This window comes from Gordionus sp. m RMFG-2023, chromosome 3, assembly GCF_954871325.1.
Source record: "Gordionus sp. m RMFG-2023 chromosome 3, tfGorSpeb1-WG-v2, whole genome shotgun sequence".
Taxonomy (NCBI): Eukaryota; Metazoa; Nematomorpha; class Gordioida; order Chordodea; family Parachordodidae; genus Gordionus; species Gordionus sp. m RMFG-2023.
The window spans coordinates 17,007,426-17,032,804 of record NC_088777.1 but is presented as its reverse complement, the minus strand read 5'-3'; the positions used below and the strand labels follow the sequence as shown (position 1 = coordinate 17,032,804).

The following is a 25,379-nucleotide window of genomic DNA, read 5'->3' as shown; positions in this document are numbered from 1 at the left end:
GGTGAAGTCCCGATTTTGGCTATGGTTTTTGCTTTATTTCACAATTTTTCAAATTATTTTAAGATATATATATTATTTTCTCATCTGCTTGATTTATATCAGAGACTAGGGTCGGGCCATATTTTAATATTTTTAAATATATCTGGACCGGGCCTGAATTTTTTTAAAAAAAATACCTGAGTCGGGCAATATTTTAAAACATTTTAAATCGCTATTATTAGCTATAAAAATTAAAAATAAATATATTTTAAAAAAATCCGGGCTGGGCCTGAAAATATAAAAAATCTGCAGTCTCTGATCTATATAAAATATATATGTGGGATAGGGATACCGTAAGAATTAAAAAATTAATAGTTTAAAATATCTTTTTAGCATACTACCATTTCCCGACACCTTGTTATTTACTACTAGCCTATGGAATGCAGGTATATATGATAATTAGATTATCAATACATATTATTTATTATAGAGATCAAGGACATAAAATATTTGATATTATTATACCTTCTTATTCTGATAAATTACATAAGACATTCCACATGCATGTAGAAACTTCATTATATTTTAACAAATTTGAAAGAAATGACTGCTATGGTTAATAACAACAGTATCAGTATGCGGAATAGGCTTTTTATAACCCTTTTATATTTTTACATATTTGACAACTGAAATGAGCTTTAGCTTTATTTGCAAAGATTGGCAAAACCTCAGTAACCACTATTTTATTATGTGTAAGGCTTCAATCCAAATGTTATGTTCTATCTCCCCACTTGTCCCGTATAACTTATTTCTTTTCTTTACGTTTTTTCTCCACTTGTTTCTTTTGTTTTCCCATCTTCCTTTTTTTTGTTATGAAATTGATATTATACCTTATTTTTATATTGCATTTGAAACTGGTTCTAACCAGTTTCAAGAATGATTGTTTTTTCTATTTGTTTTAAAAATTATAAAGGTTGGAAAAATACCTTTTTCTTGACCATTAAATATTTTTTTGATTGTGTAATTATATACATTTTTTTTGATTAATTATTGGATGATTTTGATTTACTTTTGCTTTGCAACTTCGACTTTATTAAACTTTGAAAATATTATTTCCACTACGTTGTCCGAGTGATTCCATGACAAAATCGATAAAACCCGGCCCCCTGGATCCCGTCATCGACCATCCCGGACCCCCGATCACGGACTGTATTTTTCCCACTCAGACTGGGGGACCCATCGGTCCAAATTCAACACCAAACATCATTGTTTACAACATAAATTGAAGAGATACTTTAAATATCAGCAGAATACTTCAGAAAATCTAATTTTTTTAATATCAGTGACGTGCAGAGAAACTATTTATACAACCCGGCCTGGATTTTTTTTTCAAAAATTTTTTTCGGCCTGACCCGGCCCAAGTTTGTTTTTAAAAAAAAAATTCAGGCCCGGCCCTGATTTTTTTTAAAATATATTTTATCTATTGGCGATTTCAAATATTTGGTTTTAAAATATACGGGTTGGATATTTTTCTAAAAAAAATTTTAGGCCAGCTCGGCACAGGTAAATTTAAAAAAATTATAATACGGCCCGACCCGGACCTATATAATACATATTGATTAAGACTGAGCCGATAATTAATATTGGATCGGATCGATAACGATATTTAGCGTTTTCAAAAATATCGGATCTGGCCGATTTTTTTAAAAAAACCGATCCGATATTTCTTATACATTTTAGTTATTTTATAATTCTACATATAATTATATGATTTTTTTTATTTTGTAAATAATTTCATAATAATAATTTATTGAAAGGAACTAATATACAATTTATTTGCTGTAATGTTTAAACAAATAGTTTAAAATTTTACACTATTTTTTGTTATATTATCTGCAAAAAGAAAAGGATTTTAAAACATATAACTAGTCACATTAAGTTAGTCTTGCTAAATGGCTCGATTTAGCTTATTTTAAAAACGTTTAACTTAAAATTTTAGCCAAGAATAAATTACCCATGCTTATTTATTTTTCCCGCAGATATCAGAAAGGTTTGGATTGGCCAAATTTCGAGACAGATAATAATATTTTGGTTAAAATTTTGATTAAACTTTTTTTTAAATCGACTAAATGGGGCTGTTTAACAACACTACATTCACCCAGAAACATTGCAAATATTTTATATGGGGATATTAACTTATAAAAAATAAACAATATAAAATACATTTGATTATTCGTAAAATTTAATTGGTTTTTTTAAAGTAGAAAATATTAAATGAAATTGATACAAAGATAGATGGTAAATAGAAATCAATATAAATATCGAATCGGATTGGTTAAAAATTTGTAAAGCGGCATAGCCCTAATATTGATGTCACAATAGTAGTTACTAGTGTTGTTAAAACCACTATTTGGGTCGATTTTTCAAAACGGTCCGATTAAGATTTTAACTAAAATAATTTTATGTAAGCATCGAGATTTGGCAAATTGATGTCCAAGCATTTCTGCCAGCTATGAGCAAAATATTTAGACTTACATTATGTTATTATGGCTATAATCTTAATCGTACCGTTTTTTAAAATCAACGAGATTCGCGCTTTTCAACAACACTAGTATTTACTCATTTTTTGTCAAGCTCTATATCACAATAGTATTTACTCATGTTTTGCCAATCTTAGCAATAAAGCTATTTTTCTAAAGCTCATTCTAGTTGCCAAATTAAAAATATACTGCGCTTATTTATTAAAAAATTAAAATCATACGCGGGATATATAAAGCCGATTTATCAAACTAATTTTGTTTTAAGTATGACTATTGCGGTGTCATTTTCTTTCAAATTTGTTAGAATATACATAAAAGTTTTCGCATACATGTGTAATGTCTGGCGGAATTAATCAAGATAAAAAGGTATAATATTAAATTTTTTAAAAAATCCTTGATCTCGAGAATTAATAATATATATATTTATATTATAATTATCATAATATATACCTGCATTCTAAATATCTATGCATATTTTTGCGTTGAGTCGTAAATAACTAATATTTTATTTTACGAAAATTTATAAATTTTGAGGTTTTTTAAAATTTAGGTCACAGCTTAAATTGGAAAAAAATGATTTAGACCACTATTTTATTTTTACCTAAAAAATGGCTTACTCTTTTTTCGTTAGTTAATAAAATTTTTGATATTTAAATTACAGCCTTATGCGTTAATTTACCTTGGTGAGATAAATTTATTTTTTATAATTTTTCTATTCTAAATAGGTTTTGAATAGGCTCACATTCGCTTCCACGCTCTCCCATTTACGCAGGCTTAATTCCCCCATAGGACGGGATGGAAAGCTGGCGCGGCCTAGACAATTACACAATACTCATTGGGGAATGATTTGTCCTGCTGAGACGCCAGAGGTATTTTTATCACGAAATATTGCATAAGGTTCTTTTTGTAAATTTAAAAAAGTAATATAATATTAATCAACATTTAATAATGATTGAAACTTTACCTAAATGTATCCTCAATTTTGATGCTAGAGAATTAAAATATTTTATTAACTCCGTTCACCAACATATTAAGGGGCATGCCGTAGGTTTGGTGAAAAACTTAGCTCTTATGGCTTACATATCCGTGGGCAGTCAACCAGCTCCTATTCTGGAATTTTTGGAAGAATGGTCCATGGAAAATTTGGAGGAGATCGCCCCATCTTCCATCGCAGAGTAAGATACTTTATAAGCATTTCTATTCACCATTTTCTCTTTCCTTATTGAAAGCATCTTTTCATAATTTATACTACATTATTACAAATATGGAGAGCTGTTGTACTAGATAAAATGTGGTATCTGTATCTAGATAAATTTTTTAAAGTATCGGTATCTAGATATTATTTTAGAGGTATCTGTATCTGTTTTTAAATACTTACATTTATTTTATTTTAAATGAGCATATAATTTAAATATATGTATTGAAAAATATTGTGACTAGTATAATAAAAAATTTATATATATATAAAATATTAAAACTTGTATAAAAAAAAATATATATATAAATATTCATTAAATATTATATGTCCGAGCTTATCAATAAACCAGTCAAATTTTGATATAACAATCAGGTGGTTACGGTTCATTATTTAATAAATTATAATGGTTACGGTTCGGTTAAGGTTTTTAAGAAAAAATTTATAAAGTTTCGGTTCGGTTCAGCTAATTGTAGAGGTTTATAAAGGTTCATTATGGTTAGGAATTTTTTTTTATTGAAGCAACACCATAATATAATGATTTTAATTATGAATATCATTTATTAAAATTAATGTCATCACTTAAGTTAATATTATATATTTTTAAAACAGATGAAATAAATTATTTTTATTATAAATATCTATGAATAATATATAAGAATCACTCATTTCTATTGAATGTATAAGTTATATATTTTTTAATATAAGTTGATTCGTATATGTTTGTTGTGACGATAACACAAATATTAGCCCCAAAAAGGCCCTTTTAACAGAAATTACGTTGCGGGAATCGCAAGTACTATAAGAGCAAGTTTATAAAATTTTGGAAATTCAAATTTTTTTGATTCCCAATATAAAAACTGATGATTTTTTTAGATTAATTAAATACAACTAAATCAAAATTGGTTATTTAGATATTTTACATACTAAAATATATAAAATAGGAATGCTCCAATACTATATGAAGCAGTTAAAAGATTGTGAATCAATATAAGTCATAGTGAAAAATTATTACATACTTATGGATATTAAACAAATATTTGAAGTAGGTATGGTAAAATATGTAATACACCACAAGGAAAAGAATGTAAAATTATTTATTTTATTTTGGCTGAAACCGGTTTAACCCGGTTTAAATCGGTAACTTCTTTTATAAAGGTCCTTTTTACTCCTTCAAAAAATTATTATATCTGTTTAGTTATGGTTCAGATATTTATAAAGATTTATAACTGTTTAGCGGTTCATTCTAGTTCTTTCCGGGTCCCTGATTACAACCCATCTCAAGGAATCTGCCATCTTTATTTTCAATGGAACTGGTTAATTTTATTTTATCATACTAATTTTAAAAATTTATTTTAGATTAATATTAATAATATGAAGAGGGAAAGAAGTAATAATCAATAAAGCATCAACAAGTCCAGACATTGTTTTTCCACGGCCAATTTATAGAGCATATTTTAAAATAATATCTCAAAATAAAGAAAACAAATCTGATATGTTTGCTATGTCTACCAAAAAATACGAAAATTTCAGTTAGCATTACCTCAACTTGCAACATTTTAAAACATTTAATGGTATAACTAATTAAATGTTTGCAATTATAATTTTAAGTGAAAACATCAAACATTGTTAATAAAAAATAAAAAGGGGAAGTAGAATAAATCTATTAAAGAAAATATTGGATTAGGCTCATAGTCCACTGATATTTTTATCAAGAGATCTCAGACTTTAACCTAGACAACTTTAGATGAAGTATAGCTGGCACTCGGCCATTTTCATTTGTTGATAATCCTTCATTTATAAAAATAATCAAAACATTAGTTCCATAAAAAATATAATTTGCTGACAGTTCTTATTATAAAATTGTTATTCATAAAATATAGCACCACAATCCCTTCAAGCTCCCAGGTAGAAAGATTTTTAGTGCAGCTAAAAATGCCTTTACATAAACGAGGATGCTTTAATGATCAAAATTTAGAAAATATTTATTACTGAAATCTGATAATTATTTATAATCATATATTTACATATATTATATTAAAATCATTATTTTAGTTATATTTTGATAAATGTGATATCGAGTCAATAAATTTTTTACCTCATTTCATACATTTTCACAATAAACGTAAATTAATAATAAAAATTGTAACTGTATCTAGATCCATTTAAAAAGTATCTTTTAACAACTCTGCAAATATATATTAAGAGAGATTGTTTGTTTATAATTAACCTTTAAAATTAGCTAATAATTTTAAAAATCAAAAATAAAAGTGCCACAAAAATATTTGTAAACGGTTGCTGGGTGGGAATCCACAAAGACCCCGATCAATTGATGACCACTCTAAGAAAACTTAGACGTCAAATGGATATTATTGTATCTGAGGTAAACTATTATATATATATTATTTATTTATTTTTAAATTGAAAAAATTCCAATATATATATATATAATTATTCATTTATTTCTTGTGTTTAACATTGAAAGAAAGAAAGAACAAAACAGAATAAATATTAATTTTGAATAAACTTATAAATCTAGGTTTCGATGGTCAGGGATATACAAGATAGGGAAATAAGGATATATACTGATGCTGGGAGAATATGTAGACCTTTGCTAATCGTTGAAAATCAAAAACTCCTACTTAAAAAAAGGCATATAGACATGCTCAAGGAACGGGAATACAATAACTATGGGTTTATTTTATACATAAAGCTATTTTTTTCATATGTTGAACATTTAGATTACGGTCTAGCAAGTTTTTTTAGAATTCTATATCTGAATAGAATGATCTATTCAGATTTAAAAATAAAAATAAGATACGCTATGACTTAGCCTTATAGTGAGATATTTTTTCAAAAGTCTTATAATTACGTTTAAATAAAAATGATCTATATTTAAAACAATTTTACAAAAAATTAGATGGCAAAATTTGGTGGCCAGTGGCGTCGTTGAATACATAGATACGATGGAGGAAGAAACCATTATGCTAGCCATGACCCCTGAAGATTTGACGGAGAAATCCCTCAACGGATATTGTTCCACTTACACGCATTGCGAAATTCATCCATCTATGATACTTGGCGTATGCGCTTCTATCATACCCTTTCCCGATCATAATCAAGTAATATAATTCTGGTTAATACTAGAGATGTAGATCCAGGGAATTTTGATTATTATCTTGAGGAAAATTCGCAATTTTTCTCAGGGAAATATTTTTTTAATGTGCACTAATAATAACAATGATCTAATCTACCAAATTTGTATATCCTGTGGTAAATATTTATCACGTGATTTATAACTGCTTTTCAAGTATGGTAAGTTTTAATAGTAAAAGTTATTTTAATTTATCAAAACATCTTTGATATAAAATTAAACAATTATGAAAAGTTACTTAATTAAGATTTGTGATAGATTTCAGTTAAATTTATTTTTTGTAATCGATACCTAGTTATAAATTAAACTGATTGACTCAGTTCTTAAAGGAAAGTGCCATTAATGATATAGCAATGTGTAAATATTGAAATTCTAGCATCCTACCAAAATGTGCATATATCAAAAGGTGCGGTAATTTTTTAGTAATTTGAAAGTAGATATATTAACTTCTCAGTAACAGGGTTATTTATATCTATTATTATTTATATATTACATTATATACTATAGGAATATATTGCTAGGTACTATATAATATTTAAAATTGCCTATTTTGACATGGATAAAATTTTGGTACAAATAATGTTTATAATTGAAATGTGACTTAAAAAAATTAATTATATATATTATATCAAATGTTCATGCTATTTGTGTTTATTTATTTAAAAGAGGCTATTTATGGCTTACCGATGAATACATTTAGCTTCTATTCGACCTTAAAGTATATATCTTTCTTCAACTTAGACATTATTCTCATTTTCAAAAAATTTTTCTTTAAGACTAATTTTATTTTAAGAATTTGACTCTGACATGTCTACCATTTAAATAGTGCGGAAAGTTGTTTTTAAAAATATGGAAATAAATTATACTGATTTCTTAAAACATATTAGAGAAAATAATATTTTGAATCTATCTTTAAAACGCTACCTCGTGGGTGGGACCCAAAGTTGTTAAAGGATCGACGATTCTGAATACGATCCTAATTTGGTAAATCTACCCGGATTTATGATTTTCTCTTTAATTGAGGACCATGATCTAGACCATTTTGTATAATATTCAATCCTTTTAAAAATTTATTTTTTATTTAAAAAGTTTATAAATAAAATAATATTTTTTTAAAAAAATTTACCTACATCATATTTTAACATCCTCCTCAGATTTATATTTTTCTCATAGGTTTTATTAAGACCACATTTACGAATTTGATTACTTACAAGTTTTATTTATTGATTTTAAAAAAAATATTTTTTTAGATTTTTACTATCTATGAAATAATATACATATAGTTATTGACGTTACAGATATAAATGGGAACCTTTTAGCTTTTCTTCAGCTTCTTAATTATCATTTCTTAATATAGACTTCCTTCATTGTATGAGAAAAAAGCATACTAGCAGCATTAATTCGCCCGAAATTTAAACTTAATAGGTCATAAAACAATCTGCCAGGGTTCATTTGGAAAACCTGCAGGAACATATACAAGCAGATGCTTATTCGAATGATTGTATGAATTAAATTGATACTTTCTTTAGGAAAAATTCTAATGCGTTTTCCTTTAATATTTGCTTTATTCAAATGATGAATCAATTATTATTTTTAACTTATGTCACTTTAAAAAAAATATTTATTGAATATTTTAGTATATATGTAATCTACTTTATTTATTAACATGCATATTGAAAAACAACGCGTTACATCAAAATATATATATGTCAATTCAATAATAATATTATTCACTATATATATTACAAATATAATCAAGGAGCACTTGTTTATGAACGTTAAACATGTTCTTAATGAAAGAACGATAATGTTTGAATGATATTTATTATTATTAAACGCTAATTTTGATTATAAATAAATATATTATTATTGTTATATTATTCGATTACAATAAATTTATACTATATTTAATTTATTTATATATTCGTTAATTTCACATCGAGAATAAATTTTCTTCCGAAATTTTTAAAATAGGAAGAGGATCGTGATCCTTTTTTAAAAAAAGTCTATCCTGGATTTCCCATTTTTTTGAAAAGATCTGGATCGGAATTCGATCCCTTTAAAAGTATCGATTAACACGTCTGATTGGACCTATTCTGGATGACGGGATGAATTTTTGACCACTTTTCCCTGGATTTTAGAATCTCTTAATCCCCAGATATATGATCCTTAAATCACATAGTCACTATCCACAATTTTAAAACTAATTTTAATTCACTTATAAAAAGTCGCCACGTAACACTTACCAATCGGCTATGGGCAAACAAGCGATGGGGGTTTACATAACTAATTACCACGTTCGGATGGACACAACGGCCCACGTACTTTACTATCCTCAAAAACCTCTTGTCACGACTCGGGCGATGGAGTACCTCAGATTCAGGGAGCTACCAGCCGGTATTTGATTTTTTAAAGAATTGACTAGTGTTAAGGTTACATAGTCTTTTTCAAAAACTTTTGTTAATAAAACACTAAGTTTGGTTAATTTTGTCGATTCTATTTTGTTCTCTTTTTTTCTAGCATCTCCGGAAGCCAGAATCTTTATAAAAACAAATTTTATTCTTATAATATTTTGCGTGAAGCCCCCCCCCCTCACCCCATTTTTGTGCTTAGGACTGACCAGTAAGTCTATAGATAATAAATATGCAATGCAATTAACTTCATAGAACAATTATAGATAGTGAAGATCAACGGTCTGGTCCTATCAGTCTTAGATCGGACTAGATCAATGGACGGACCGATTTTTTGAGGACCACAGCCCCGAACGGTCTTTTATTAATATTTCAGTTTTTTTTATTATACGTTTAATTTTATTTTATTTTACCTAATTTTTTGTATATTTTATTTTATGTTATTTTAGAGGAGTTATTTTAGTTTTTGTGAATTTTTATTTTGCCATTTGATAACCATTAAGTTTTTCAAAGAAGCATACTTATAGTCTCAATAAACATCGATTAAATTAGGTAAACAAAAATATTTTTAAAATATAGAGCGATTTTTTTTATTTAGGATCACGGTCTGGATCGATCTTTTTTAAAAGACTATTGTTCAGTCCGAGTGTATTGGTCCTGACCTAAGACCAGACCGTGACCATCACTAATTATAAACAAAATTATATCTAAATGTTAGAAAACTCTATTTAAGAAACTATAGATAATGAATATTTAAGCAAATGATATTTTATTTTTGAAATTTGAGAAATTTAAAATGAATGTCCAAGCCAAATAGAACCTAAATATTGTTTATAACTATTTCATCTTTTTATTGGCTTATAATAATTTATAAATGTGATTTAATATGTTATACGAATCATAAAACTAAATCAAAAGTAAAAAAAAGCATTAAGAACAAAATTAATGTATTGATTTTATTTTCCTTTTATATAATTTTATTTTCTAAAATCATATTAATTAAAAGAATCTTTATTAAAATCCGTTGTCCTAAAATTATGAATACTGGATATTAGTCATCTTATTTTTATAGAAAAATTTAACTTCTCCCCCAAAAAGGAGTAAAATACTACATACGGCACTACATTCCATACATTTAAATAAATTTATTATATAGGTATCAATGTTATAGTAGCCATATTATCTTACACCGGATATAACCAAGAAGATTCTATTATCATTAACAATTCCGCTATCGAAAGAGGCTTGTTTAGGTATAATAAATATTTTATGTCCCTTATTTAGAATTTTAACGAATTTTTGCTTTAAAATTAATATTTTGTATATAAGGTCCGTTTTTTACCGGTCGTACAGAGACGTTGAATCTAAAAAAGGAATTGACCAGGAAGAAATGTTTGAAAGACCCGAGAGGGAACACGTTATTGGTTTATAAAATAATACATTATTTATTGACTCACATTATTTCGCTCAGAATTTTTACTGAATTTCATAGATATTTTTTTTAAATCTAAGACGATTTACGAGCGTTTCATATATTTATCTGAACGGTTCATTTTTAGTCTCAACGTTTCAGTTTTATACCTAAGCAGTGTATTTTTTTGAGTATTAAGAGATAATTTTGAGTATTTCTCCTGAGCTTTTAAGGATTTTTTTTCAGCATTTAGTTTTAATTGAGCGAATAAATAGGATCCATTATTATTTAATCTGTTAAATGCTTGATAGCTTTTATCAATGAGTTTTTGATTTCAAATATCTAGGTCTTTGCCTCTTCCAATAACAAATTTTCATTGTTTTTCATTAGATTAACCATTTACAATTTAATGATTAAATCAGGAATGAGACATGCCCTATACGATAAGCTGGATGACGATGGTATAGTAGCGCCAGGTACTAGGGTATCTGGCGACGATGTTGTCATAGGAAAAACTATAACTTTACCAGAAAATGAAGAAGAGGTCATTTTTGTTGTTTACTTTTTATACTAGGATTAATATATTTTATCAACTTATCACTTGCAAATTTCCCCCTTATTTACCTTTTATATTTTATATTCAAGGATGCTTATAATATATTACCTTTCCACGTTATAACTATTTGAGCCAAACTATTTTGGCTCAAATAGTTTGTGAAGAGTTTTATAAATATGTATAAACAAAATAACAACTTGTATTTCAAAAAGGGTTTCATGGTGCTGATGATGGTAAGATTGTATTAAGCTGTAGAAAAATTTCCTTATTTACATTTAAATAATATTTCTATTTCATTAAAACTCGCAAATATTCCAATACCTCTAGATGTAATATCGTTTTTTAACTAACATTTGATAAGTGAGATGGTTGAATCGAAAAATGTTAAATAATTTTTACCGTTTGTCTATTCACTATTGGAATTGTGGATGGAGTGAACTGTTTTTATAGCGTTTAGTTTTATTAACTAAAAGATTTTTCAATTTTTAAACCTCTGAATTCGGAACTCCCCCTCTTAATTTATAATAATAGAGAGACTTTTTCCCAAAAAGTGGACATATTTGAAATTAGATAAGAACGCCTTCTCATATCCTTTCTCTGACCATTTGAAGGTAGCATTTAAGTTATGACTATTATCTTCATCAATTCATTCAATAAAATATTTGATATATCAAAGGGAAAAAGATTTATATAAATTTTGAACAACTGAGAAATTTTACTAGAAGAATTAAAAAATATAATCAACCAATATTTGGCACAAATTACCAGGCCTGGTTAGGAAATTTACCAAAAATCTGTCCCAAGTCATTAAAATTTTTATACAAATTTCAGCCCACATAATATCTATACCTAATTTTTTCCCAATTTCTACAACAACCGTTTTATATATCAATTATGTTTGATATTTGTGTATTTCTAATTGGATTATATCTTAAAATAATAAATTAAATTATTAGCTTAAAATTCAAAAAAAATTATTTCAAATTTGCCCGAGATGGCTTATTATAATTTTACCAACAATCAGCGATTTTCCCAACTCTGCCTGGTTTTTATATATAAATTGTCCAGCCCATCCCAAAAATTTTCTATATACAAAGCCCGGTCCATTATAATTTTTTTAAATATTAGTTCAGTCCTCTGGCCGATATTTCGGACGGGTTGAGCTTTTCCGATTTCTGTTTTAAAATAGGATTGGAAAAATCATCATTTAAAAAAAATCAGAAAGATGGATTTTTTTTACTTAGATCAAAGTTTAGAATAAAACAAAAATAATTTTAAAGAATTTGCCCATTTAAATTTTCCTACATTAGTTTAAAATTATTTAATTAAATTCAAAACTTTTTTACAATTTAGAAATATTCAACAAATTTTTAATTGGTATTTAATTTTATGGCGTTACTTAATTAACGCATGTATTTTTGGATGAAATTTTAGATGGAACTTAATAAAAGAACTACTCATTTAAAAAGAAAAAATTTAAGTTGTAACGAAATATTTTGCTTAATCATGCCCCTTGACTATATCCATAATATAGATAATATTTTTTTCTCATTATGTTAAATCAATTGCATGGTATCACGTCAATTCGAGCGCATCTAATACAGCTGCAATTTATTAAAATTTATTAGCATAAAAAAAAGAATGATTAAATAGAAGACATTTTGAATGTTGGTCCTATTAATTATCATATTTTTTTTACAAAATCTCTAATTTATTTACTAAATGTGTAATATCAATAAAAAATTTATTAATTTCAAAAAAAAATTAACAAATATTTATGCCGATTTCTTTGGTGGACCAATTTACCACATTACATTATAAGGTATTTTGATTAGTAACCAATATTATGTAAACCTGGAGATTTGTTTTGACCTCTATCTCAAATCTTTCATATTATTTTGGTTAAAATCTTAATCGACTGTTTTTAAAAATAGACCCTAATCAGCCTTTTATCAACACTAGTGTGGATCAAAAAAAATTCAAATTAAGACTGACTCATTTAGATTTATTAAAAATCCTTAAATATATATTATGTTTAGGCTAATTTTTTTCTATTATAAAATAATCAAAAACGAATTAATGCACAATTTTTTTATTTATTTATAAAATGACTATATAAATCATACTAAAAATATGTTTAAAAGAACATTTAGGGTAACTCACTGAAACTCGGGGAAATTTTTAATATTATTTTATTAATTTTTTTAAAATATTATTAAAAAAATTATAAATATGTTATCATCTGTCATGATATTGGTGGAAATTTTTTGATGTAATAATAATTCAAGGTTTCATTACTCAAAAGTTTAAGAATTGCATACTTTTTTCGCACAATTGGCGTGACTTTGGATTTAGATGCAATAAGAATTTTTTTTAATCCCCAGAACTGAAAGAAAACCTCTCATTTATATATATGTGAATATTCTTATTTTCGTAATATTAAAAATATGTCAAATTTAAGTAAATTAATAAAATTTTTAAATGATATAAAATTTATATAGAACTATTTATGTTTTTCCTTAAAATTATATATATTATTAATTTATATATTATGTTTATTCAAATAAATTGCTTAATTATCTAGTATTTGATTTAATAGTCTTAACTTAGCATCCAATAGCACACACCTTTTTAAATAATATATTCTATTGTTAATGTAAAATTAAAGAATTGTGAAATTTTCACAAAAAAAAATATGGAATTCTTAAAGCTATTGAGTAATCAAACTTTAAATTTTTATTACATCAAAAATAATTCCACCCATATTCACACGATCGTGTATTTATTATTTTTAAATAAAAAAAATAATAATTTTAAAAATTTCCCCTAGTTTCAGTGTACCACATTTAGATAAGATTAATATGTTAGTAAATTAAAATTATATGCTATCTAATAAGGCGATTTAAAAAGTCAGTTATATATAATATAATATTTTCAGCTGTATCCCGATACACCTTTCTTGATCTTGGGGGTTGCGTACCAGAAATATTTCAATTTTTGCTTCGGTTAACGAATGTTCTAAACGTAGAGCATCTAAGAATTTCCAAATAGAGGGATGGTGCGATGCTAGCAGAGATGAAAATGCTCTGTGTCAACCTTTAGATAATTGCAAAGTAAATTATTAAAAATGATTGTGTAATGATGAATAAAAAGATAGCAATTTTTTAAAAATTACCTTCAACTGCATTATTTGTTTTTGGGATTCCCTCCTATGTAGCAGCGTAATGATTCCAAAAAGGGAATTGGAAACCTTGGTGCTTGTATAGATGGCATTTTAATAAATTAAAATAAAATTTTTAAAAAAGTAAATTATATATTAATTATATATTCGAATGACCTTATATAAAGTATATCGCTATTTCACCAACTTATTTCATTTTATTTTATATTCAAATTTATATTATTTTATTTTATAATATTATATAAACTTAAAATTTTAAATGTTCTTAAGAGAATTTTAAATTCATCTTTTTCTCTTAAATAAAATTTAGTAGTTTTCTCTAAGTCTGCCACTGTATGAAATATAAAAAAACTTTCAGATATTTTTTACCAGAGAAATTGAAATTCTTATATTAAAATTAAATATAAACTGTAATTAAAACATATGGACACTTGGCAAGCTATATGAAGACTATTTATTTCTTGGGCTAGATATGGGAATATTCAAAATAAAAAAAATTCATGGCTGACATTTTCCTGAGAGCTAACGTTTATGACGAAAAAGTAGACCAACCCCAGGCGAAAAATGATTTTTATATAATGCTGATTAAAAAATGACTATAATATGCCGATATGATAATATAATAATATAATGCTGATTAACTATCATGCTAAAATATATGAAATACAAGACCAAAAGACAATTCCAAGTTCATAAATTTCGATTAAACCTAACTGTTCCGCCTCAGGTTCAGGATTCTCAAGGAGGGGAAAGTTATGAAAAATTTAAAGTAATTAATTTAAAATAATTAATTTAAAAAATACAATATTATATTTAAACAGATATCATAAATTGATGATATTTAAAAAAATATAATATAATATGAAAATTAAAATTAAAATTTTAAAATAATTAGAAATATTCATAAATATTGAAATTAAATAATATAAACTTGATGATAATGACAAACTATTCTCAAAATGTAATTACGATGTCTATATCAAACAAACACGTTAATGATCTCGATACGGATAAGACGACGATGGTGTACTAAAAAATATTGATACCGCGTATTGACATACATGCAAGATAAACAACAAATTAACCCGACGACTAATTCGCGATAACAAATACGACGAAATTAATTGCTATAACATATTCAACGATCGCTTCTCAGAGAGGGGAATGTTATATATGGCATTTTAATAAATTAAAATAAAATTATATATTAATTAAAATAAAATTTTAAAAAAAGTAAATTATAATAATTATAAAAATATAATTTATAATAATTATAATATTCGAATGTAACGCGATTTTACCAACTTATTTCATTTTATTTTATATTCAAATTTATATTATTTTCTAATATTATATAAACTTATAATTTTAGATGTTTTCAAGAAAATGTTATTCATCTTTTTGTCTTAAATAAAATTTAGTAGTTTTCTCTAGTCTTGTCACTTGTGTTTCCATCAGGACCAACATTCTAAATTACTTCTATTTAATCATCCTTTTTTTAATACTAATAAATTGCAGCTGTGTTAGATACGTGCCGAATTCAGCGCGCCTAATCGACGCCGCGCTGAATTTTCATCGCCGAATTGACATGAAACTCAGTAGTATAGATCTTTAATTACAAATTAATTTTCTTACATTATATGATTATTTTTTTATAATTTCTAATTAAAAGTAGCTAAATAAATACATTGAATCGTTACTTTAAAAAGATGTAGCGCACTACGATACTTCTATTAACATTTAAAAAGTTAAGTAAAAAATTAGCACGTTGTTTTAAGTTTAGCAACTCTTCTAAACCGGCCATACAGTTTTTATTAGTGTTTTGAAGTTATTTATTTATATTGTTTAACTATGTAATTAATAAACAATTTTAGTCTTATTATTTTTTGAATAAAACAATGTTTTAAAGCTGGATATTAGTGCCAAAAAATTCACGAAAAAAGATGCCAGTACTTTTCTAAGATCTAGCGAAACCGGAATTGTTGATCAGGTATTTTATAAATTACTTTTAAAATGTATAAATTAAAATTTTATAAAGGTATTGCTTTCTCTCGATTCTGAAGGCCGTAAATTTGCCAAAGTAAGAGTCAGAAGTGTGCGAGCCCCTCAAATAGGAGATAAATTCGCTTCCCGGCATGGGCAAAAGGGAACCTGTGGGATCGTTTATGGGCAAGAGGATATGCCTTTTACGGCCGAGGGTTTTTATCATATATATAATATGCATATCAGTAGTGATCTGTTTCTTTATTAGAGAGCTCATTGGGAAAAGTTGTAAAACGGTCATGTGTGAAAAGTTAAGGTTAGAGGTTTGGAGAACTAGAAACTAAATGTCTTTTCTCCAATTTTAAAGGTCACAACTTATATTATAATTTATTTATATGTATTTGTATAGGCCTCACTCCGGATATCATAATAAACCCCCACGCCATTCCGTCTCGTATGACTATAGGCCATCTTATAGAGTGCTTACAGGGTAAAGTTAGCGCCAATAAAGGCGAAATAGGCGATGCTACTCCCTTCAACGACGCCGTCAATGTACAAAAGATATCTAATTTGCTTAGAGAATATGGGTAAGTTATTTTATTTTATAAAACATAAAATTAATCAGTTCTCCATTATCACATTATATTTAATCCTACCTTTACAGATTGTGCATTTAATTTTATTTCCTTTCCCCCTTTATATTTACTAAACATAAATTAAAAGTGGTTTAATATATTTCACCTCATTTATTCATTTATATTATCCCTCTTAAAAAATTGTTAAAATCTAGCTCCTTTACAATAGGCACATTAATCACAATAAAAACGTTATAAACACATGTTCGACGATGGTTTAAAATGTTTTAGCCTATTCAAAATAATTTTTAAGATCCTGTACCATCTTTTTGTTCTTATTTATCAATGTAACTCTTTTTTCGTGCCATCTATTTTTTTCCTTTCCCCTTCATTTCATTAATTGATTAGATATATTTATAATCCTTAATATTTAAAAAGCTACCAATCCCGTGGCAATGAAGTTCTCTACAATGGTCACACTGGTCGCAAACTCAATTCTCAAGTCTTTATAGGACCCACTTACTACCAGCGGCTTAAACACATGGTCGACGACAAAATTCATTCCCGGGCTCGTGGTCCCCTTCAAATTCTTACCAGGCAACCCGTCGAAGGCCGTAGTCGTGATGGCGGCTTGAGGTTCTTTCTTATATTAAAATTTATAGACTATATTTTTAATTTTTTTTAAATAGGTTGATATTTAGTCTATAGAAAAAGGTCAGCCATTGTTTATTTTGAATTAAGGTTGACCAAGCTCGACTTATTATAAAGATCATTTATAATATTTTATTTTAATACATTAATAACTTTATGTTAGTTAACTTAACTCTTTTACTTTAAACTAAGGATTCTTTATAAGGTGTAATTTGCAAACGATTTTTTATTTAATATATTTAGAAACTTTCTTATATCATGTTTTTATGGTATATTATTAATAAGGTTCGGGGAAATGGAACGGGATTGTCAACTGAGTCATGGGGCGGCAGCTTTTTTGAAAGAAAGGTTATTCGACGTATCTGACCCTTACTCGGTTACCGTATGTGGCATCTGTGGATTTTTGGTGAGCGGACCTTTAACTAACTCAACTAATTCTATGGATGGAGGTTGATATTTTTAAATAAAATTATATACATTTAATGATTTACTTATTTATGAACTATTTTTTATATACCTGTTATTATGTTTCATATAATACAATTTGTTATTATTTTTGCAATTCTGGTAGGCCTTAACATTTTAGCATAACAATATTTGGGAAAAATAATTATAATGATCAATATATTTTTCTCAACATAATGTTCACTTCCATTTGTTTATTTTTCTAATTTTAAATGATTTAAAGGTAGAAGATCTGGAAAAGGAGGCCCTAGCTCAAGGTCCCTTGAATGTAAAGCTTGTGGTGGTGGTGTTAGTCAGTTGTGCGAAGTCAAATTGCCTTATGCATGTAAATTGCTTCTTCAAGAGCTCATGTCCATGAGTATAGCTCCCAGATTAGTAGTTTGACCGTGAAGGGAGAATTTAATTTTTTTTTAAATTAGAATGAAAATATGGGTATATAAAATTTGTACAAATTTATTTTATTTTTAAATACCCAATGTTTTATATATACAATTTTGCTATAAAGTTATAAACGTCATTTTTTTGTATAACTAATTTTCTATTAGGAGTAACCTATGGTAATTTAAAAAAACATTAGAATTACAAATTATTATCCTGAGAAATTTAATCTTTTGGTTACTGTTCTTTTTAAATGTAATTATATAATACTCGCCTTGGAGTCTCATCACGTTCCATTATTGTGCCAATATTTCTACTCGAACCCAGACTGATCCTGTATGTATAGGATCCACTAGACTTGATGAATATTGATTGTTATTCGAGTTAAGTGCACTGGATATTTGCCGTAAACCCTTTTAATCTATTTTAGATAGTGCTAACAAAAAGTAAGAAAAAAACAGGTGGCTTAGGATGAAATCAAAATAGTAGATTTTATCGTTTCCAAACTATTAAAATTAAACCTTTATAATTTTCTAAGCCGTAAACGAATCTTTGTACAAAATCGCCAAAAGGAGCGGACCGAATACTGGGCATATAAAACATTGTATAAATATGTTTTAATTTAAGTTGATAATTAAAATTTACCTGTGATTTTTCTCCTTGGAATTTATTATATTTCGTTTATAGTTGCATATTTTATTTAATTATACATATTTTTTTTATTGTGGTTGACAAAATACAATTTACAAATCTTGGAACAAATTTTTTAATCAAATATTGAATATTTATCTATTTTTTTTGAGTATGTATTTTATATTTCTAAATAAAATCCATTTACGTTTATATTGCATTTTTATTTAAGAAATCTGATATAAACAAATAAAATAATTCGGTTGATTAGATAATTCAATTTAATAAACTCCAGTACAACTTCAGATCCGCTAGAAATAGAGCTCATGTTTATAAATCTACCTCAGGGCTATACAATTAACATTATTTAATTTATGTGATCACCACAGTGGATTTTTAATAAACAACTAATTATTATCTATTTAGAAAATTACCATGATAAAATATATCATTTATTATAATGTTCTATTTTTTATATATATTATATTTAAATGATAAATACAATTTATTACATTTCCTTCTAACATTTTTAAGTTAGATTTGATGAACAGCGTAATGCAGTATTTTTAACTGCTTCATTTACTGGCACAGATATTTCTGTAACTTCGGATGAACTTTCATGAGTCGGAATAATTAAACGATTTCTTAGCTGATCTGCATGTTTTCGCAATGTTCTTTCGGGAGTTTCAACAATATAAGAATATAATCCTGTCCTTTCTTTAATCACTCTCTTTCTCCAACCTTTGGTGTTCTGAGTGAAATCTCGAATTTTCTCCCTATAGAATATAAATCATGCTTTTGACTTTGTCTTTAATTTACCTTTTCAATTTCATGTTCTACATTTGGTCTTATCCAGTCTAAACTAGTGTTCAATTGTCTTCCAAGCATAATCTTGACAGGAGATCTCCCTGTAGAGCTATTCTCCTCCAATCGATATGTTAATAAAACCTGTATCAAAGCTTCTTCTGGATCAGAAATTGACTCTGCGAAATATCGACCTTTCAAAATTATTATTGTACGCTCAGCTAAGTCATCAGTTTTCGGATGATAGGGTGTTGGACGTATGTAATTTAATTTACGGCCGACGGAATTCCCAGAGGAATTATGTTTCATTGACTGACATAATGTACTTGGGTATTCCAAACCTAGCAAACCATTTTTTTAATCATAGCATCAGCAGAGGTATTCTGCATTAGATCATCTAGCCATTTGGAATAGGAATCGATAAACTAATATCGTGAATCCACTGGTCCAGCAAAATCAATTGATTCCTTACCTACAGTCCAAGATAACTGAGGTACTTCTTGAATTCCAGGTATATTTATCTTAGCCACCAACAATACAATCTAAGATAGATTTCATTACATTTCCTCCATGATGTCCTCGATGAATCATTCCGAACATTGCATTTCTTAATTTATTAGGAATAATCAATCTCCTATTCTATTCTAAATATCGCGATCGATAGAAAGCTTTTCCCGTCGATTATAGAAATTAACAATTTATTTATCTTTATGGCGATATTCTACAATTTTGTTGAATGTGCAGTACTATTTTTCTTAATATTAAATCTTGCTTCGACTCTTTTTGTATAATATTTTCTGACAATTGCATGTCATCCAAATTAATACTTCAATTCTCCAAAGCATGCTTAATTGATTCACTTCCATGTCTAAATATAGCAGCATTGATAATGTGTCGATTACATATTTACTAGGTCTTATTCTATTGTAAAATCCTAAGAAGCTATCTTCCAGGCCTAACGTGCTTTAGAAATTTTAGGTAGATCGTGTTTCGCCCTAAATAATCGCTTTATGGTTTGTGATCAATTCGAAGTAAAAATTTTCTACCATAAATAAATGAATAAAATTTTTCAATACCAAATAAAAGTGCTCGAACTTCTTTATCAATCAGAGAGTAGCGTTTCTCTGATTCTAATAAAGTACGCAACACGATCGAAATAGGCTTTCTTTTTTCATCTACTAATTGATATAACAACACTACCCTTAATCCTGAATCGATGCTTCGCATTCCAAAATTATAGTCAACGGAGCATTATAAGGAATATATGCTTCCTCGTAGGACAATAATAGATTATTAATGCTCGTTATAGAGGTCAGCATTGGGCGAGATTTCGGCCCAGCCCAATTAAGTGGGAAATTTTTTTAAAAACAAGCAAGTTAAAAAATTTTAAACTGTCTGTGAACGGGTTAAAAAATGTTTTAAATCATTTAAGTAAATTATTTTGGTATCATAAAAACTTTTTTCTTAAAATAATTAAACTTTTTTTTATATTTAAAACTACTTTGATAAATTACAAGAAAGAGTTAAAGCTATCATCATTAGCAATAAAAATATTGGAAATTCCTGCAACTAGTACTTTTTCTGAACGAAGATTTAGCATTGGTGGAAGGTTTTTAGAACAAAGAAAAACGTGTTTGAATCCAGGAAATGCCGATTCACTATTATTTTTGCATTATAATTACATTAATATCAATTTTATATTTAAATTTTTTTCATAAATATCTTATTTGATCAAATAAATTATTCAAAATTTAAATTTAATGTTTAATATAGTAATTTCCTTAATTATAAAACTTTGTAGAGGTGTAATGCTGAATTTTTTTTATTGGATACTTAAAAAATTGAAAGAATGGCCATATTAATAATAGCGAGCTAGAGTTAAAAAAAATTTATAAATAATGAGTGGACGGGTAAAAAATTTTAGACTAATGGGCGAGAGACGGGTAAGGAATTTTAGACTAAAGGTTAGGTGGGCAGGTTAAATTTTTTTTAAATATTGGGTGGGCGGGCTTATGGTCCAAAAACCCGTCAAATGCAGCCCTCTAGCTCGTTATATGTTATGGCGCCGCTTTACTCAATAGATTTCGAATAAAACGTTCATGAAAATTCACCAATCCTAGAAAAGATCTAAGTTCTTTTATATTCTTAGTTTTTGGTGCAATTCGGATAGCCTTCCTTTTCTGGATTATAATGTATACCGAATTTATCAATAACCACTCCTAAAAATGATACCGATTTTTATAAAAATCTAAATTTCGTCAATTTAATCTTAAGAGCAGTCGTCTGATGTCTAACGCGATTCGCGAATTTTTTATGTGCTCCTCATCGTTTCTACCAGAAATAATTAAGTCATCTAAGTAGACACCAGTCATTGGGCAATCTTAAGTAACTCATTTATATATCTCTGGAAATAGTAGGCGCACTTTCCAAACCAAAAAGCAATATTCGGTAACGGAAATACCTCTTATGATTAACTACGTTAGTTATTTTTGAGATTCCGATTTTACTTCCATCTGTAAATACGCATCTTTCAGATCTTTCACGGTAAATTTATCACCATTTTAGATTTTCTCTAAAAAATCGTCTAAGGTAGGAATAACATGATGGTCATACAATAAACACAGATTGAGCGTATCGAAATCACAAATTCGAATATCGCCATTGCTTTTGAGTACATTTACGGTTAGAGTCGAATCAATCTGTAATGTTATTCCGGCAGCAACTATTCATTCTAATTCCATTTCAATTGCCTTGCGAAGTGGAAATGGTAACATACGATTTGGAAACGATCTTGGTACAGCGCTCTCCTTTGAATGTATTAGCACCGCAAAATCACGTATGTATCCCATCTTAAAAACTTTGTTGATGTTTATTAAGCAAATCTAGAATTCTAGAATCTAATGTTGTGAAACATTTTTTTTGTAAATAGAGTTGACCTGCGCACTAGTTTATTGATAACCTGACGAGACATTCCTAAATTAAATGCTATTATTCATGGTAATCCGAAATGAGAAATTATCACATCTTATTTATTAATTAAATCAGAATGTTCTGCTCTATATATATGTATATATTAATTATATTTAAACAATAAATACTAATATTACAGATTTGTATTTTATTTAGCCTAATTATCTGCTTCACACTTGTCATACTCATATAAATGATAGATGTCTCACATGTAACTCAACTTGGGTGTAACTAAACTGAGAATTGACAAGTAAATTACTAATGAATAGACTGGTAAAATTAATTTATGGCTTACCAATATAATTTTAAAAATATAAATAAAATATTTTTATTATGTAAATTAAATTTATCCAAAATAAAAATTATCTAAATTAATAAAATAGAATATGAAAGAAAATGTAGTCCATAAATAATTATTTATGTATAGAACAAATATATTACATAAAAAATATAACACCCATAATAAATTTTAAAAATCATAAATATATTTCCGTTGGTTGGCGTAATAGACTAAAAATTTAGTTTTTAATTTAAATAAATATAATTATAGGAACATAATTCTTTACTTAGGATTAATTTATTTGGTACAAACTGATATAATCATAAAATGAAAAAAATTTTAAGTTTTCGTCATTATTTTTAAAATTTAAGTTCTAAAAAAAATTGATTAAACTGAGAATTGACATCATGTTATTTTTTGAGTTATGATGTAAATTCTCAGTTTATAGATTTTTGGGATTTTAAAAATATTATATTTTTTTGACTCATTTTCTGTAAACTTATTCATATAAACACAAAATGAAAAATATTTGAATTTCCATAATTATATTTTGAGTTATGATGTCAATTCTTAGTTTATTTTTTTTAGATTTTTGGGATTTTAAAAATATTTTATTTTTTGGACTCATTTTGTGTAAACCTACTTATTTAAATATAAAATGAAAAAAAAATTAAGTTTCCGTCATTTTTTTTTGAGTTATGATGTCAATTTTCAGTTTACTCCTATTTTTTTAGATTTTTGGGATTTTAAAAATATTTTATTTTTTTGACTCATTTTGTGTAAACTTACACATATAAACATAAAATGATAAAAAAATTAAGTTTCCGTCTTTATTTTTTGAATTATAACAAATAAGAAATCCTTCTCTTATATTTTTCACAATTTCTTAAGCACTATAGTAACGATGAAGAATTACCATATTATCAATATTTGGCTGAGGCTCAAGTAATTCTAAAATATTATGATTTTAAATTTGTTTTTCATTAAAAAATATATTATTTTTATGAATATACGGACCAAAACAATCGAAAATTTTTAAACTATATAATGAAGGATTCGATCCACTTGTCTTTCCAGTCCAGGCTCCACAATCACCCTCTAAGACTGATTTTTTGCCATCATTTTTTAATATATTAAATTCATTATTAATTACAAAAACTTTCTTATTTTTTACACCATTGGGTATTAAATTCAATACTTTTATAAGATGTAAAAATAAAGTCATTAATTCATGAGTTTTAAAATATTTACCAAAATTATTAAAACCTTCCTCTGCTGTAGAACTTTCTTCAATAAAGGTAGCTTTAATGTCTAAGACTATTTTAGATGGATAAAATGCTATATATGTCGAAGGCTGATTGGACGGAGAAATTGGTATATATAAATATTCGGCAGAATTTTTAGATTGAGCTTCGATTGGATTTTTAAACTCTCCATATACAAAATTATTAGGTGAAAATACACTAGACGGAGAAGATGTTATAGAGAGAGGAAATATTCCAAATGGAGAAGGTGTTCTAGAAAGTGGAAATACTTAAGATGTAGAAGTTCTAGAAAGAGAAATTACTCTAGATGGAGAAGGTGTCATAGAAAGTGGAAATACTCTAGATAGAGACGGTGTTCAACTTTTTCCCATATCTGTAAACAACATTTTTACAATGGTTCATAAAATATTATGTAAGTGCAATAATATATCGAGTACCGTTACATATTTACTAATTTTATAAAAATTATTAACTTTTTAATACTTTAAAATTTGTTTGAAGTCCCACTTCCGATTTTATATTTAATTTATACAACTAAAATTATTTAAAAATCTACCACAGGTGTGCAACATAATTATGTAAGTAGTTTAATCTAAAATAATTTAATAATTACATTTGACCGGAATCATATTCATACAAAAACATTTGTAGTTCAGAAGAAAAAAAGAATTGTACGACCCATTTATATCCTAATTTACCCTAAATTTTAAATGAAGTAAACTAGTTTTCTGATTCAATAACGACTATAAATTATTGCATTTATTTATGAGTCAAAAAAAATTAAATATTTTTAAAATCTCCAAAATCTTAAAAAAATTGACTAAACTGAGAATTGACATTATAACTCAAAATATAATGACGGAAACTTAAAATTTTTTTTATTTTATGTTTATAAAAAAAATTGACTAATCTGAGATGTGTGTGACATCATAACTCAAAAAATAGTGATGG

At 26.8% G+C, this 25,379-nt stretch overlaps 1 protein-coding gene across 2 annotated transcripts in view; it reads left to right on the top strand.

The window, feature by feature from the left end:
- LOC135925772 (DNA-directed RNA polymerase II subunit RPB2-like) overlaps nt 1–19,262 on the top strand; it is a 29,903-nt gene extending 10,641 nt beyond the window's left edge. For both annotated transcript variants that reach the window (XM_065461243.1, XM_065461244.1), the window contains exons 11-25: nt 3,245–3,388; nt 3,555–3,694; nt 5,986–6,097; nt 6,254–6,408; nt 6,635–6,836; nt 9,097–9,265; nt 10,436–10,532; nt 10,609–10,703; nt 11,113–11,234; nt 16,337–16,417; nt 16,466–16,625; nt 16,820–16,997; nt 17,424–17,621; nt 17,922–18,085; nt 18,325–19,262. In XM_065461243.1, the coding sequence (XP_065317315.1) occupies nt 3,245–3,388; nt 3,555–3,694; nt 5,986–6,097; nt 6,254–6,408; nt 6,635–6,836; nt 9,097–9,265; nt 10,436–10,532; nt 10,609–10,703; nt 11,113–11,234; nt 16,337–16,417; nt 16,466–16,625; nt 16,820–16,997; nt 17,424–17,621; nt 17,922–18,085; nt 18,325–18,485 (2,178 nt within the window). In that variant the 3' untranslated portion in view covers nt 18,486–19,262. The remainder of the gene's footprint in view (nt 1–3,244; nt 3,389–3,554; nt 3,695–5,985; nt 6,098–6,253; nt 6,409–6,634; nt 6,837–9,096; nt 9,266–10,435; nt 10,533–10,608; nt 10,704–11,112; nt 11,235–16,336; nt 16,418–16,465; nt 16,626–16,819; nt 16,998–17,423; nt 17,622–17,921; nt 18,086–18,324) is intronic.
- The last annotated feature ends 6,117 nt before the right edge of the window (nt 19,263–25,379 follow it).